Source organism: Myxozyma melibiosi, assembly GCF_037950935.1.
Source record: "Myxozyma melibiosi strain Phaff 52-87 chromosome Unknown BZA70scaffold_1, whole genome shotgun sequence".
Taxonomy (NCBI): Eukaryota; Fungi; Ascomycota; class Lipomycetes; order Lipomycetales; family Lipomycetaceae; genus Myxozyma; species Myxozyma melibiosi.
The window spans coordinates 15,088-29,962 of record NW_027042915.1 but is presented as its reverse complement, the minus strand read 5'-3'; the positions used below and the strand labels follow the sequence as shown (position 1 = coordinate 29,962).

Sequence of the window (14,875 nt, the reverse complement as noted above, 5' to 3'; positions counted from 1 at the left end):
GACAACAGCACCAATCAACTACCATCGACGGCCGAGCAGACCAGCCAGACTCAACCACCACCACACAAACAGGCAGCCTCCTCCCCGCTGCTATTTCCGCGCTGCAAACACAGTGCCCAAGCGCAACGGACAAAACAGGGAAACTCTCCACTCCTTTTCCTCTCTTTTTTCGCGGCTGCAGTTTGTTGCTAGTGCGGGCCCGCAGGGCAAACCCTGCCGCGGTGCCTCGAAGGTCTAGATGGTCTAGATTTCGGGATGTCAAGCCTTAATCTCACGGCTTCAAACTCCCTTCTTATCTCTTCCTCTCCCTATACTTTTGCGAGCGGTCTTTATTACACTCTATAGCACTCTTATTCCACCTATCAATTCCTCTCTATCTAATTCCACACCACAGACGAAGAACGAAGCAAAACGAAGCAAAAATAAGCAATCGCCCCTCGTAACCTTAACCACGACCTCGCCCCACGGCCGCACACCAGACTCTGGCTCATGGCGCTCGACCCGCTTGGCGGAAGCTTTTCAATCTTAAATTCTGCACTCGCAAAAGTGCGTCTCCGCGCGGGAGGCGAGTTAAGATTATCCCAATCCGCGGTATCGGCATGCCCGCCACGGCAAGCCTAGGGTTACGTCTATCCTGTGTGTTCATTATCGTCCTTTGTCTTCTTCCCTGAATGTGCTTTGAAATAGCAACATGTGAGGTTGTAATTCTCTGTAGCAGAGCCTATTAGAACTAATTGCAACTAATTAAATACACAAGAGCAAGACGAGAGTGCTCGGCAATCTATTAACTCTTGTTTTCGTCGCTCCGCACTCATCCGTATTCAAAACAAAGTTTCCACTCTCGCGAACCCTCCTCCGCACGGTCTCTTCCGCACCTCTCCCGTCGATGCCTCTACTTGCCGATAATCGTGATGCTCATAAGCAGACGCAGACTACACTGTCAGAAACTCAACTCGACGTTGACAGATCGTACGATAGAAGACTTCATGACTCTACGAAATGAACTCTCGGCAGCTCGCGCCGTCGCCTGTCATATCAGAAGCCTCCGGGCGCCTGCTCTGGCCAAGAAAAACTCTTCCTCCTCCAACTGTTTCTCGTTCTCGACATGCTTTTATTCTACAAACCCTACTCGGTCTCCAATCAGGCTACTCGTGTTAATACCCCAGGTCCAGACGCCTCTTTCTCGCCTGTCTGTGCTTTTCTGCCTTCTGTCTTCCTGTCTTCTCATGCGCCGCTCTAATACATATACGGCCCCCCCCCCCCTTCCTCTTCTCTCTTTTCAGCCCACCACCCTCCGCCATGATTCTCCCCCGCCTGAGTCTTCTTCTCACGCTCAGCTCGCTGATCGCCTCCTGCGCAGCAGACTTCGCCACCCGCAACGAAGTCTACAGCTGCCTGAGGACGACCACCAAAGGCATCGCCGCCCACACAAATGCCACCTCCGTGCTCGCCTCCGTGCTCTACTGCTACGACAAGCTCTTCTGGATCTCCTCCTACGTATGCTTGCACGAGCTCGCGCCGAGCAAGGTCGGCCAGCTTTATCCCTACCTCGACGAGTACTGCGAGGGCGTGCTCCCGGACGAGGACACTTTGGTTGAGTATTATGATAACGCGACCGAGACGAACTGGGTCGTTGATTTCTACTCGCTCGCAAAGGGACAGATCGTGGACGCGCCAATCACGCCAAACAAGACGGCTTATGCTTTTAGCATGGATTACTTCGTTCCCATGTACACCGAGATCGAGAACGGAAACTACTTTGCGTATGCCTCCTCCTCACCTTTTGTTCATCTTCATTGTTCTAACTTCTCCACAGCAAGGCAATTCTCGGCTACTGGGGCTTCATCATGGTGTTTGGCATTGTCTACAACTTCATGAGCAAGGCGACGCCCGGAGCCCTCATGAGTGTTCAGATCAACTTCATCCGCAAGCACTTGATCCTCCCCGCCGCCATCACCAAGCGCCACAGCCGCCCGATCCCCTTCATCGGATACATGCCGACGCGGATCCAATCCCTCGTCGTCTTCATCCACGTGCTCATGAACATCCTCATGGTCTCGATCTGCTACTACGAGTACAAGGCCGACAACATCTATGGCTACTCAAAGTACATCACCCGCCTTCTCATGCTCAGCCACCGCAGCGCCATCATGTCCTTCGGCCAGCTCCCGCTCGTCTTCCTCTTTGCTTCCCGCAACAACGTGCTCGCCTGGATCACCGGCTGGTCGTTCGACACCTTCAACGTCTACCACCGCTGGGTGTCCCGCACCATGTTCCTCCACGCCGCAATCCACTCCGTCGCCTGGACAATGTACGGCCACAACCGCGCCTACCTCGATCTCTACTGGGCCCAGCCCTACTGGCGCTGGGGCGCGGCCGCCACCATCGTTGGCGGCGTCATGCTCGGCCAGGCATGGCAGTTCTTCCGCCAGCACGCCTACGAGCTCTTCCTCGCCACCCACATCCTGCTCGCCATCGCCTTCATCGCCGGCTGCTACTACCACGTCACGCTCATCGACTTTACCTTTGAGGAGTACTGCTGGGCCGCCATCGCGTTCTGGGCATTCGATCGCGCCCTGCGTTTTGTCAGATTGGTCCTCAACGGCGGCATGCTCAAGACCTCCTTCGAAGCCCGCGGCTCTGACGTCTTCCGCGCCGACATCAAGTACTGGAAAACATGGGCCTTCTTCCCCGGCGCGCACATCTACGTCTACGTCATGCTCCCCACCGGGTTCTGGCAATCCCACCCGTTCACCGTCTTCCAATCCAACCTCCCCGGCGAAGAAGGCCACATCATCCTCCTCGGCAAGAAAAAGCACGGCATCACAAACTCAATCTACAAGCGCCTCGCAAACTCCTCCTCCCACCGCTCCGACCTCCGCATCTTCGTCGAGGGCCCCTACGGCACGCACCACCACCTGCACGCTTTCGACTCTGCTGTCCTGATCGCCGGCGGCATCGGCATCACCGCCGTCTTCCCCTACGCGCTCGAACTCGCGTCCACAAACTCTGGAAAGCAGCGCGTGGTCGTCCGCTGGGTGATCCACGACGAAGACGCACTCACCTGGATGCCGCAGGAACTCAACTCCCTCCTCGCAAACTCCGCAATCGACCTCCAAGTCTTCATCACCGCCCCCGGCACCTCCTCCTCCCCCACCACCGAGAAACTGCCTCTCCAATCCGACTCCGACGCCGAGAAATCCTCCGCCGCATCATCAAACTCCCTCGCGCTCGCGTCCCCGTCCCTGCAAATCATCCACCAACGCCCAGACATGCTCTCCCTCATCCCAGCCCTCATCTCCCAACCCGACATCGCATCCGGCTCTGTCGGCGTGCTCGTCTGCGGCCTGCCCGGTATGAACGACGACGCGCGCGCGGCGGTCGCGAATAGTCTTGAGTTGGCGACCGGGAAGGTCGAGTACTTTGAGGAGGCGTTTGCTTGGTAATGTGTAATGTGTGTAATGTGTTGAAAATCGTGCAGATGTTTAATGTGTGTCTTGAGTTGTTGTTACTTACCGCCTAAATCGGTTTTCAATTAGTTTAATAGTAATAGTAATAATACGTCTTGCTTGCTTACTTCCAAACCTCTGTATAATTATCACATTCTTAAATATTTGATTTATATTCTAGATGCAGCAACTAGTTTATAAGAGATATGTGTAGAGACAAAAGTCGCGGAATTTCGCTGAAAGTCAGTTTTATAGTGTAGCGCGTACGCAATTTTTTTACTCTGAAAATCATTCTCAGTCTAACTGTGCGTACACTTCTTTGGGTTCGTAAAAATTTATTCCCCTCGTACTAATAAATACGTATTGGAAAAAGATATGGTAAAGCGAATAATATATTCAATTACAAACATGGCACATAAGACCTAATTTACATTTTCACAATAGCAGAGACGCCTAATAATCACCTTGATATCCGAGCTACAAAATACTAACAACAACTAAAAAAAAGACTCCAAAAACAACCCAAGCTAACACAGATAGCGATGAGAGTACACCAGACATGCTTACAAAAATACACTGGAAGACGTAATCAGTAGATCACACTTCCGCTCAGCAGCTCATCGAGATAACTCGCCAGCTCAAGACTGCTGCCGTCCATGTGCAGACCAAAGGCCATCGGCGGCAGCGAGTCGGTTCCGTACCCTAGCGACTGCTGCAGGGACTCGCCAAACAGCTTCAACTCGGGCGACATGACAGCGGAAGAGGGCGAGTGCTCGGAAAATCCATTGGACGCGGTGGTCACCCCGCCGCCGCCGGGAGTTGCGCACGGGGAGTTTCGGAGAGAGGTCCGCAGGAAATCAAGCGCGGACAGACTCGGCGAGAACCCATCCAAAAACATCTCAGGCGAGAGAATGTTTGACTGCGGCACAGGCCCCTTCTCATCCGCATCCGCAGGCTGTGCAGGGAGTATTCCTTTCGCAGCCTCGTACAGCCCCTTTGGAGTTACTGCAGCCCTTTCGTCATGCAGATTAGGTGACGAGGTCTCCGTCTTTGGCTTGATTTCCTGCGTCCAAGTCGCCTCCTGTGTATCCGAGGTCGTCGACTCCTTTCTTGCCCGCTTGATACCATTCTTGGGCTTGGCCTTGAGTTGGTCCTCAATCAGCTTACGGTACCGCTCCAGTTCTTCCTCCAAAAGCTCAAGATTATGCTGCAACGCGGTCTCGATCCCCCAGAAGCTGACACATTTCTTGTAGGTCTGATAGAGCACCTCGAACTTGCTTTTGATGAGACCTCGGTTCGTACCCGACGGACCAAACTCCTTGTGAACAAGCTCGACGGCAGACGCAAGCCAGATAGTAGATGCCAAAAACGGATTGATGTACTTGACGTGGTCCTCGTGGCTTCGTCTTGTAATCAAGAGAATGTTGTCAGCAGCCTCCAGATACAGAGACAAAGCCAGCTCGTCGTCTCGTTTGGCGTTCCCGGGCCGCTTGTTGCTGAATCGATTTAGCGAGGCCGTAGCGCGCGCAGCAGAGCCGAAAACGTCATAATGATGAATCATGAGCTTCGCGAGCTGCGTCATCAGATAGATGTTATGGATCCCACAGTGCTGCTGCTTGAAGCTAAACTGCTGTCCGGGCTCGCGAGCGTCAAAACTGAGATACTGGTTGCGATACCGCAAATGCACCGGTAAGGCAATTGAAAAGCACCGGACCGAGTTGGAAAGCATCTCTAGCTTGTCACGATTTTCCTGAATAACTCGCCTCGCGTCTAGCTTCTTCTGCTTCCCATCTGCGGTTGAGCTGTAGTTGACCGCGGGACTGGTAAAAACTCCAGAGTTTGACCAAGGCGAGACTGAAGCGTTCTGAACCATATTTTCTTCTGAAAAGAAGTTTCCACCCAGGTTCATAATTGCCCTTGGCTTTGAAATCATCTGCGCCTGCTTCATAAGCGAGTTGATGACAATAAACCACGCTTTCGGCGACTGATTGCCGCTCTCCTGCAAAGTCTTACAGCGGGTGATGAGGTCGAGTTCAAAGAGGCAGCTAGCGGTGGGGGTTCCGGCAAACCAGTACTTGTCTTCAACAGGAAGCAGAGTTTCCATATGGGACCAGTCGACTGCGGTCGGACAGCGGCGAATCGTGCTTGCAAACACATCCATCTCCCACACTGCCCACCACGCCCTTCGCTTTTCTTCGTCATCGATCCACCGCGCTGCGTTCTCACTAGTATGCTCGACCGGGATAGCATCAATAAGATGGAGATTGAGCTCGTATGCAAGTCGAACACAAGCTCCCATCGCACGCCAGGCCTTGCCACGGACACCTTGCGAGAGCATGACGTGAGTGCTGATGATGTGAGCCTGCAAGACAGCAAGAGGTGGCGACTCATCGCCGCACTCTTCCAGTGCCTCGGCGATGAACTTGGTCGCTAAGGAAAGGAAAGTCGCAGGGTTGTACGAAGATAGCGACGTCGGCTCGAGACTGTCATCGTGCCCACAAAACCGAGACGAAAATGCCAGCATCGCAGCAAGTAGCGCGTGAACCTGAGCAGGAGTTTGCAGCTTTGAGATTTTTTCCTCAAAATTAGGCTCGCGGAAAAGGGTGATTGAGACCATGTTTTCGAAATATAGACCGACGAGCCGCTTCAGATCGTCAGGCGTCACCCTGAGCGCGTAGCACGCTCTGGCAATCATCAGAGGCTGCTGGTTCTCGACCGACTCCTTGGAAGACGTCGGCGAGGCGGTATCTTTCTCTTTTTCGGTATCGGGTGGAGTGGAAGCTTCATGTGAAGGGTGAAGGATATATGATAGATAGCAGATCGTGTTTTGCGAGTCTCGACGCTGCTTGCTGGCGTCAGCAGAGGCCGGCTCCGCGTCTTCGTCAGCTTCATCTGGTTTGAGAGCCTCTGGCTCGACAGACCCAGCAGGGAGAGAAGGTCGTGCTGATGATGCTGGTGCTGTAGTAGGACCAGCAGGCGAAACTGTTTGCTTTGGCGAGATTGACCGTTGCTGTTCTGATTGAGTTGGAGTAGGGGTTGGTTCAGCCTGAGCCTCTTCGCGTTGCCGCTTGCGACGTTTTTGTAGGGAGCCTGGAGAGTTCGCGTCAGCACCACCAATATTTTCACTCTTATTTTTCTTTTAAAGACTTACCAATTTTTGGGCCTGGCTTCAGATGGCCAGGCGGATATTCGCAAGTCTGATTTGTCTGCCGACATACGCCGCAGTGTGGCAGTTCGCGGCCGCTGTGTGGAGAGAAGGGTTAGCTGCAGGCAGAGGAAGGAGAAGAGCTAGATAGAATCGAAGTACCACTTGATTTTGCGTCTAGAAGAGAAAAATGAATTAGCAAACAATTTATAGCATAGATAGACAGACTAGAGCAGCTTACTTTCGACAGATCAGGCAGGCGATATCAGACTTGGGCGGTGTATCGAACCACATACTGCAAGAAACAAGAAGGAAGGAAGCAAATCAACGACGAGACAAAAAACTTCAGGTCGCTGCCGGGCCCGAAGACGGACCAACGGCGGGTGATATTTGCAATTCTACGCTCGCGCCTCGTGTTCCCCGCACTAGTCTTCCCCGCACTACGCACGTGATGCACAGAGTGACGGTACATGGCAGCGCCCAACGCATGAGCCGCACAGGTCTCGCTCGAGTGCTCTGTACCACATCCTGCGTGGCCCACTTGCTCTGCGCGATCGACAATTATATCGTTTAGTTGTGATATTACGCACAAAGCAGCTTTTGAAGCAGACAGCTCAAGTTTGAAGCACTTGAGTATCTGGAAACCAGGAGACTGTTGGGGCTGAGGGCGACATCAGGAGGGTGTTGACGAGCTGCTCGGTTTGGAATTAGTCCGTCCGGTGCGGCGCAAGGCTCCCCCCACTATGTTGTGCTGCGCTTAACTACAGCGCTCCTCGCCTTGTCGACCACATAATATCATCCCTTTCCTCATAATTACCCTCATCTCATCATCATCATCGCCCTCCGCCATGCCCGCCCCTAACTGGACTCATCTCATTCGCTTCATCGCCGTCGAGGACAACCAGATCCACCTCGGCCAGGTCGACGCCAGCACCTACCCCGATGTTGGCCTCAGCACCTTCAAGGGCGAGAAAATCGTCGCCAAGCTCGTCACAGGCACAATCTTTGACGGTGTCGTCACCGACAAGGAGCTGACTGTCGCGCACCTGCTCTCGCCAATTGCCATGGACGAGGTGCCAATCATTCGCTGCCTCGGTCTCAACTACAAGGATCACGCTCGCGAGGCAAGCATGCCCATCCCCAACGAGCCCGTTCTGTTCATCAAGCCGCGAACTGCTCTGAACGGACCCTACCCCGCCAAGATCAACATCCCCAAGATTGCGCAGGACGGTACTTCCGACTACGAGGCCGAGATGGTCGTCATTATCTCAAAGTCTGGCAGAGACATCCCCAAGGAGCGTGCACTCGAGTACGTTCTCGGCTACACTGCTAGCAACGACGTCAGTGCTCGTGCGCAGCAGTTCAAGAACAGCCAGTGGTGCTTCTCCAAGGGTCTTGATGGATCTGCTCCGCTTGGACCTACTCTTGTCTCGCCCGAGGCGATTGGCGATCCTCACAAGCTCCAGATCCAGGCTATCCTCAATGACGCTGTCGTTCAGGACTCAAACACCAAGGAGATGATTTTCGGAATTGAGGAGACTATTGCATTCTTGTCGCAGGGAACAACCCTCGAGCGTGGAACTGTGATCATGACCGGAACTGGTCCCGGTATCGGTGCGATGCGCAACCCTAAGATTGTGCTCCAGGATGGCGATGACATGAGAGTCTACATGGACAAGATTGGCACTCTGATCAACACCGTCTGGTACGAGTAGTTTGTTTGTAAATTGACATCTCTTGTTTATACATCTTTTATAAAAATAAGAAAAATCTACGATAGATTCTGCATATTCATAGATTGTACTCTATACAAAGAGATAAGCTGGAGTTGTAACGTATCTTGAATGATGAGAGAGTTTTATTATGCTATGACCAAGACATTGAAGACATTAAGTAGACTAGAAATCACCCGCAATTTTCCTCAAACCAACAATATGCCACGGAACAACAAAGACATCATAGTAGTCAAACAGAGTAGTAATGCAATCCTTGAAACCCTGCTTATTCTCAAAATCGACATGATGGGCGTCGACTGACTTCCAGTTGATGAGCAAGATTTGGTCCTGCAAGTTCTGGATCTGGGGCGAGATAAAGAATCCGTCACAGCCAGGCTCGTCCTCGAGAATACCCTTGACCACGCGATTGAAGTTCTCATAGTATCCCGAGACCTTGCCCTCGACGACCTTGGTCCAGGCAACCTCGATGGCGGGCGAGGTGAGGATCGAGCGGAAGTGCTCCTCGTCACTGACCACCGACTGATCGAGAAGAGTATGATGCTGCCAATCGACTTTGCGGCCATTTAATGCAGGCTGGATCGTGGTCGTGAACTGGTCGTATGCAGGCGAGAGGAAGAAGGCCTGCGAGGCCTCGAGAGAGGTCCAGAGCAGGAGATAGACACGGACGTACTTCTCCTCGTTCTTCCAGCCCTGCCAGGCAGCAATGACGCCGTCTGCGCCCAGAAGAAGTTTCATAGGGCCATCGAGATTTGCGTCGATCTCGGCCTCAGACTTGACCGGTCTGTGAGGAAGGATAATGACTTGAAGGGCGCGGGCGGGCATGTTGGGGAACCGTGGATGGGCATAGAAGAGATCAAGACAAAGAGGCACAGGCACAATATTTAAAACGAGTTCAGTTCTGGCAGACGACCGCTAAACAGAGAAGGTCCATGTCGAGTAGGGTTTTGCCCGCGTTGGATGCGGGGTTCGACAATTCTCTCGTCTATCTCGCGGCCACTTCGCACAGACTCCGGTTCTGGCTCTCGCACGCGCCGGAAGTTGCTGGACCCGACTTCCCTGGCTATCAGAGAACATTCTGCCTGCAATCAGCTGCTTCTAGTCATTTGACTCACTGTTCCCAACGTGGAATGGACCCAACCTGAGATTTTTTCTGTCCACCACTTCTAAGCATCATCTGCATCAGCATTCAATAGTTCAGCGTGAAACTCAATTCATTCATAGATACAAGTAAGATTATATTGAAAAAACTCTACTACCACCTACTAACTAAGTGGGGTACGGGACGCCCAAGGTCATACCTCCGTCAACAGCCAGAAGCTGGCCGGTGATCCACTGCGAGCCGGGCAGACAGAGAAACACAATTGACTCAGCAATGTCCTGCGTCGTTCCCAGTCTTGGCCACGGCGTGCTCTTCTTCATCAGAGCAGAGATGTCCTTGTCCTCGATATTTCCACGGGCCATTCCGGTGTGAACCACTCCCGGCGCAACCACGTTTATGTTGATGTAGTCCTTTGCGTGATCGGTAGCAGCCGCGCGAGTCATATGGTTGACCGCTGCCTTGGTGGCTGAGTACGCGACCTCGCCCGGGAACGAGAAATGCCCGGCACACGACGAAACATTCACGATGCGGCCGCGCGAGCCCAAGGCCTCGTCAACCTCCTGCTTCATGAACTGCTTGACGGCCAAACGCATACACTTGGAAGTACCAAGAGTGTTGATAGCGACCATCTTCTGCCAGAGCTCGTCAGTCTCCTCGCCAAAGGGACCAAACGGCGCCCAGAAGCCGGCGCAGTTGACGTTGATGTCGAGTCGGCCAAAAGTCTATTTGTTTAAGCTCTGTCAGTCTAACCCCTCAAAAGTGATGAGCCGCATAATACTACTATCATACCTCAACCGCCTTCGTGAAGGCCTCCTCGACCTGCTTCAGGTTCGAGATATCGACCTGGCAGAAGATTGCCTTCTGTCCGAGCTGCTCGACAACCTCGACGGTGGTCAGGTGCAGGTCCTTCTCGAATCCCTTCGGGTTCGGCTTCGGGTTGAGATCACAGCAGACAATGTTGGCGCCATGGCTGGCAAGCAGGGCCGTCGTAGCACGGCCCATACCAGAAGACGCGCCAGTCACGAGCGCGACCTTTCCTTCGAGAACTTTAGAAGCAGTCATGTTTTAATTGCAGGTGATGATGAAGAATTGTTGTTTGTGTACTGCTGCGCGCTGCTGCTGTTCAAGGGTGGATGTCGGTGTTTACTTAAACGCTGTGCCGGCCCCGCAATATGACGTCGGGTGCGGCTCACGGAGGAATATTATTAATATCGTCGTCCTGCCCCGCAGCGCTAGCCTGAGCACACACGCCGCGTGGGTGGTCGATGATGGCCCGAAAAGAGTCCGCCTACCAGAACGCGAGTAACAAAAATCATCCCATGCTCATGGCTACTCCACACTTCTTCTCTTAAAACGCAGTCTGCTCACGGCCTTTTCTCGATCTAACCTATCTCTTCAGTCTGTAGTTCACGCAATCACTCTCCAGATTAGCGATCATGACTTTTGCGCAGGATCCTACAAAGCTCGCCATCAGCGTTGTTGTCGCTGTCCTGGCTTTGGGCATCTACAAGGTGCTCCGGATTGGCAGGCGGAAGCCTGGTATGCCTCCTGGACCTCCTACCCTCCCCGTCCTTGGTAACTTCCACCAGATCCCCTCCTCCGGCCTATACGCCCAGTACGTATTCATCTCTATTTTTTTCGGCTCTGACTTTCGCTAAAACTGTCTGTAGATTTCGAGAGTGGGCGAAGGAATACGGCCCCATCTACTCTCTCATGTTTGGCAGCTCCTCTGTCATTGTTCTCACCGACCGAAAGGCAATTCACGAGTTGCTCGACAAGAAGGGCGCAATCTACTCCGACCGTCCTCCCAGCTACGTCGGTGGCTTGCTCACCCAGGGAGATCACATCGCGCTTGAGCAGATGGACCCTGTCTGGCGTGAGAAGCGCAGAGTCATCTCGCACAACTTCTCTCCCAAGAACCTCGACGAGAAGCATTTCAAAGTCCAGGAAGCTGAGTACGTGAATATTACTACATTGAACTAGTAACTGGCAACAGATACTAACTACTACTTTAGGGCCGCCGTGCTTATGAACGACCTTCTTACTCAGCCAGACAACTTCTTCAACAGTGTTCGTCGCTATACTGCTTCAGTCGCATCCGCCCTTGCCTTCGGACATCGCGGCCCTACCTTTGACTCGTTCTGGGGACACTGCGTCTACGATGTCATGGACAGATGGACCGAGGCTATGGAAGCTGGTGCCAACCCTCCCGTTGATGAATACCCTATCCTAAAGCTGATTCCCAAGCGATTCGCCTACTGGAAGCGACGCGCTATTGCTGCCGGCGTCGTCTTTGACTCCGTCTGGGGAAAGGCGCGAAAAATTGTTGACGACCGTCGGGCAAAGGGTGACAAGCGGGACTGCATCATCGATCACTTACTGGACGAGTACAACGCTAAGGGATGGCCGATGTCTCAGCACGCATTCAACAATCTTGTGGGCGAAGTCGTCGAGGGAGCAGCTGATACTACTGCTGCGCAGCTATTGACCCTGATTCTCGCTTTTGCCACACATCCTGAGGTTCAGACCAAGGCCAGAAAGCAAATTGACGCGCTTTGCGGCCCCGACAGAGTTCCCCGATTTTCTGACTTTAAGGATCTTCCCTACGTCAACCAAGTGATCAAAGAGGGGCTGAGATGGCGTCCTGTCGCTGTTACTGGCTTGCCGCACCGTGTTCGTCAGGATGACAACTACAATGGCTTCTTCATCCCCAAGGATTCCACAATCTTCTTGGCCGTCTGGGCTATTCACCACACTGAGGGTCTGTACCCCGACGAAGATACATACAACCCGGACCGATTTGAGGGATACGCCCGTCTCGCAAACGACTACGCCGGCATGTCTGACTACACTCAACGCGACCACTACACCTACGGAGCCGGCCGTCGTCTCTGCCCCGGTGTGCATCTGGCCGAGCGGAATATGTGGCGTATTGCCGCAAGAATTCTCTGGGGCTTCAACGTCGAGGAGCCGATCGATCCCGAGACTGGCAAGGTTGTGCATCTCGATACCCACCGCTACAACCCTGGTATTTTGCAGGCTCCTCTCCCGTTCAAGGTCAGGATTACTCCGAGAAGCGAGCAGCACGCGGAGACTATGCGGAAGGAACTCGATGGAGCGCTGGATTTCCTCAAGGCTTGGAGGTAAATTGAGTGTATCTACCTTCTTTTGTGGATTTAATCAAGTTTAGCAGTTAATCGAAGTTTACGTACGCATCTTTATCTTTATTGTCTCCTTGCTAGGTTGCGTAGGTCACTCTTTATCAGTGACGATCTTGTAATGATTTGTAAGTTGTAAGTGTAGGGTTCGTGTTATCTCAAATTGAAGCTGAAACTACACACTATTGGATAACTGATTTGTAAGAATAAGCAACGTTGAAAACAAGCTCGACGCAAACTACACTAGCTCCTAATTCGTCTTTTCTTCAAGAGGGTACTCGTCCGGATCTCTGGCCTGTGCGTTTTCAAAGTGCATAGCACCTCCCTTCATCATTGCCTGAGCAACTGCCTCTGCAGTGTTGAGTTCGAGCGCGACGTTGTCGCCAAACTTTCTGTTGATCTCCTCCAGAGTGAGTCCAGCAGTCTGTTCAAAGTACAGAGTTAGTATATATATGAAAAAAAGAAAACAGTTTGAGCATACCTCAGGACAGACAAAGGCGATGGCAGTAGTGCTGCAGATACAAGTCGCAATCATGGGGAAATAGTACTTCCACCCGATTGCGGAGAAGCCAGCCGACGCAGGGGTGGTGAACGCGAGCGCGAGAGCAAAGAACGAAGTGAGACCGATTGTGACTCCGTAACTGCGCAGATGGGTTGGCCAAATCTCGGCTATATAGACGTAGGCTGCGCAGTCGACTGTAGAACCATAAAAGACACCAAAGAGGAAGTACATGGCAACGGCACCGTTCACACCAGACTTGTTGTGTCCATCAAGATAGTATTTCTGGAGTACTGCCTCACAGATCATAGTCGCTGTACAAAGGTAGCCGCCAAAGACGAGAAGCTTAACGCGACCGACGCGATCCATAATGGCAGCGTTGATGTAGCAGCCAATCATGGCGCAAACACACCAAACAATAGCAAGAGCAAGTTGCAAGACAGTACCATATCCAAGAGTAGCAAACAGGGTAGGAGTAAGGTTTGCAATGACCAGCATTCCCGTCGACTGTCCCATAATCCAAGTCAAGATACCGCAAAAAGCGCGGTGACGCAGATGCGGGGTCTTGAAGATGTAGACGTAACCACGTGGTAGGGTCCTTTCCTCGATAATCTGCGCCCTGATCTGCGCCATCTCAGCAGCAGCCGTCACTGCTTCAGGATCGGCAGTCGTCTTGTTGAGATTCTTGAGAATCTTCCACGCGTCATCATATCTCTCTTGCTCACACAACCAGCGCGGAGACTCAGGCAGGAGAAAGAGCGAAGCTACCAAGAGCATGGCAACGAACGTGAGAACGACAAACTGCATACGCCATTGGTATGACTCTTCGATAAAGTGAAATCCCAATGCGATACAGGAGGAGATGACATATGCCCACACGATCGAAATAGCATGATTACCCACGAGCATACCGCGAAGATGCGGCGGGGCTATCTCGCTCATGTACACAGGACAGTTGGCGAGCAGCATACCGGCGCCAATGCCGCAGGTCATGCGAAAGACGGCAAACATCGCAATATCGACAGCGCCGGCATCAAGTGCAGCTGAGATCATGACGAGAACAGCACCGGTTCCGGTAGCAGCCTTTCTTCCCCAGCGGTTCGAGATTGGCGCCTGGATGATGGCGCCAATGTAACCTCCACCCAGGAATCCACCGATGATTCCGCAAATGACAGAGTCTGCATTGGATCCGCTCAGAAACTTGGCAATAAAAGTAGTTTGTGCAAACGATCCAGCAGTGGCGTTGTTGGCGTAGCCAAAGGTGAAACTACCGAGTCCAGCAACAATAACTGCCTAGTGGGAAGAACTAGGTTAGCAGCCTGAACATGATCTACAGAGACTCTGGAGAAGAATGATGCTTACAAGAATGTTTGTGGTAGTTAGTTCCTGACGCCCATGGGGTCTGTGACCGCCTTCTTCGAGGGCAGGATCGCTGGTAGCGGGCGCGCTATCCTTCTTGGTCAACGACAGCATACTGGTGTGCTCGACTGGAAAAAAGCCTGAGATGGGCGAAGCCCCGACCAGGCGGAGCACGGCCACGGTTATATAGTCGGCGACGCATTGAACATATTACCAAAAGCCCAAACAAAGCCGGTGGGCACTTGTTGGGCCGCGGGTCAAGTCATATCTCATGCGAGGACGATTATATATCAGAGCGACACGGTGCAATTTCGGTTCTCGTCCCACGTGACGCGACCATCATGCAATCTGGGGTAGAGGTCCGTGTGATGCCTGTAATATCTCTTTACTAATATCTCTTTATATAGAACTGGATTGGAGGAGTTATGAC

The 14,875-nt window shown here is 52.6% G+C and overlaps 7 protein-coding genes across 7 annotated transcripts; 3 read left to right on the top strand and 4 right to left on the bottom strand.

Annotated features, from left to right (window-relative positions):
* Positions 1-852: 852 nt before the first annotated feature.
* BZA70DRAFT_260 (ferric reductase like transmembrane component-domain-containing protein) lies at positions 853-3,570 on the top strand. Its single transcript, XM_064910872.1, has 2 exons — positions 853-1,763; positions 1,817-3,570. Exons 1-2 carry the CDS (start codon positions 1,300-1,302, stop codon positions 3,444-3,446), a joined length of 2,094 nt encoding a protein of 697 aa, XP_064770017.1. The 5' UTR covers positions 853-1,299; the 3' UTR covers positions 3,447-3,570.
* A 207-nt stretch (positions 3,571-3,777) lies between these two features.
* BZA70DRAFT_292386 (fungal-specific transcription factor domain-containing protein) lies at positions 3,778-6,962 on the bottom strand. Its single transcript, XM_064914375.1, has 4 exons — positions 6,836-6,962; positions 6,757-6,771; positions 6,601-6,692; positions 3,778-6,539 (listed from the first exon to the last, which is right to left on the bottom strand). The coding sequence occupies exons 1-4, from the start codon at positions 6,886-6,888 to the stop codon at positions 4,039-4,041; spliced, it is 2,661 nt and encodes an 886-aa protein (XP_064770016.1). The 5' UTR covers positions 6,889-6,962; the 3' UTR covers positions 3,778-4,038.
* Positions 6,963-7,330: 368 nt separating this feature from the next.
* Positions 7,331-8,425, top strand: BZA70DRAFT_89 (fumarylacetoacetate hydrolase). The gene has a single exon (XM_064915510.1). It carries the CDS (start codon positions 7,443-7,445, stop codon positions 8,307-8,309), a length of 867 nt encoding a protein of 288 aa, XP_064770015.1. The 5' UTR covers positions 7,331-7,442; the 3' UTR covers positions 8,310-8,425.
* Positions 8,426-8,492: 67 nt separating this feature from the next.
* BZA70DRAFT_286362 (uncharacterized protein) lies at positions 8,493-9,152 on the bottom strand (the record flags this gene model as incomplete). The annotated part of the gene is made up of 1 exon (XM_064913854.1): positions 8,493-9,152. One exon carries the CDS (start codon positions 9,150-9,152, stop codon positions 8,493-8,495), a length of 660 nt encoding a protein of 219 aa, XP_064770014.1.
* A 222-nt stretch (positions 9,153-9,374) lies between these two features.
* Positions 9,375-10,571, bottom strand: BZA70DRAFT_146 (uncharacterized protein). The gene is made up of 2 exons (XM_064909668.1): positions 10,219-10,571; positions 9,375-10,151 (listed from the first exon to the last, which is right to left on the bottom strand). Exons 1-2 carry the CDS (start codon positions 10,489-10,491, stop codon positions 9,597-9,599), a joined length of 828 nt encoding a protein of 275 aa, XP_064770013.1. The 5' UTR covers positions 10,492-10,571; the 3' UTR covers positions 9,375-9,596.
* A 164-nt stretch (positions 10,572-10,735) lies between these two features.
* Positions 10,736-12,781, top strand: BZA70DRAFT_99 (putative cytochrome P450 oxidoreductase). Its single transcript, XM_064915593.1, has 3 exons — positions 10,736-11,044; positions 11,100-11,384; positions 11,445-12,781. Exons 1-3 carry the CDS (start codon positions 10,866-10,868, stop codon positions 12,574-12,576), a joined length of 1,596 nt encoding a protein of 531 aa, XP_064770012.1. The 5' UTR covers positions 10,736-10,865; the 3' UTR covers positions 12,577-12,781.
* A 56-nt stretch (positions 12,782-12,837) lies between these two features.
* BZA70DRAFT_286359 (general substrate transporter) lies at positions 12,838-14,559 on the bottom strand (the record flags this gene model as incomplete). Its single annotated transcript, XM_064913853.1, has 3 exons — positions 12,838-13,011; positions 13,069-14,379; positions 14,449-14,559. The coding sequence occupies 3 exons, from the start codon at positions 14,557-14,559 to the stop codon at positions 12,838-12,840; spliced, it is 1,596 nt and encodes a 531-aa protein (XP_064770011.1).
* Positions 14,560-14,875: the final 316 nt, after the last annotated feature.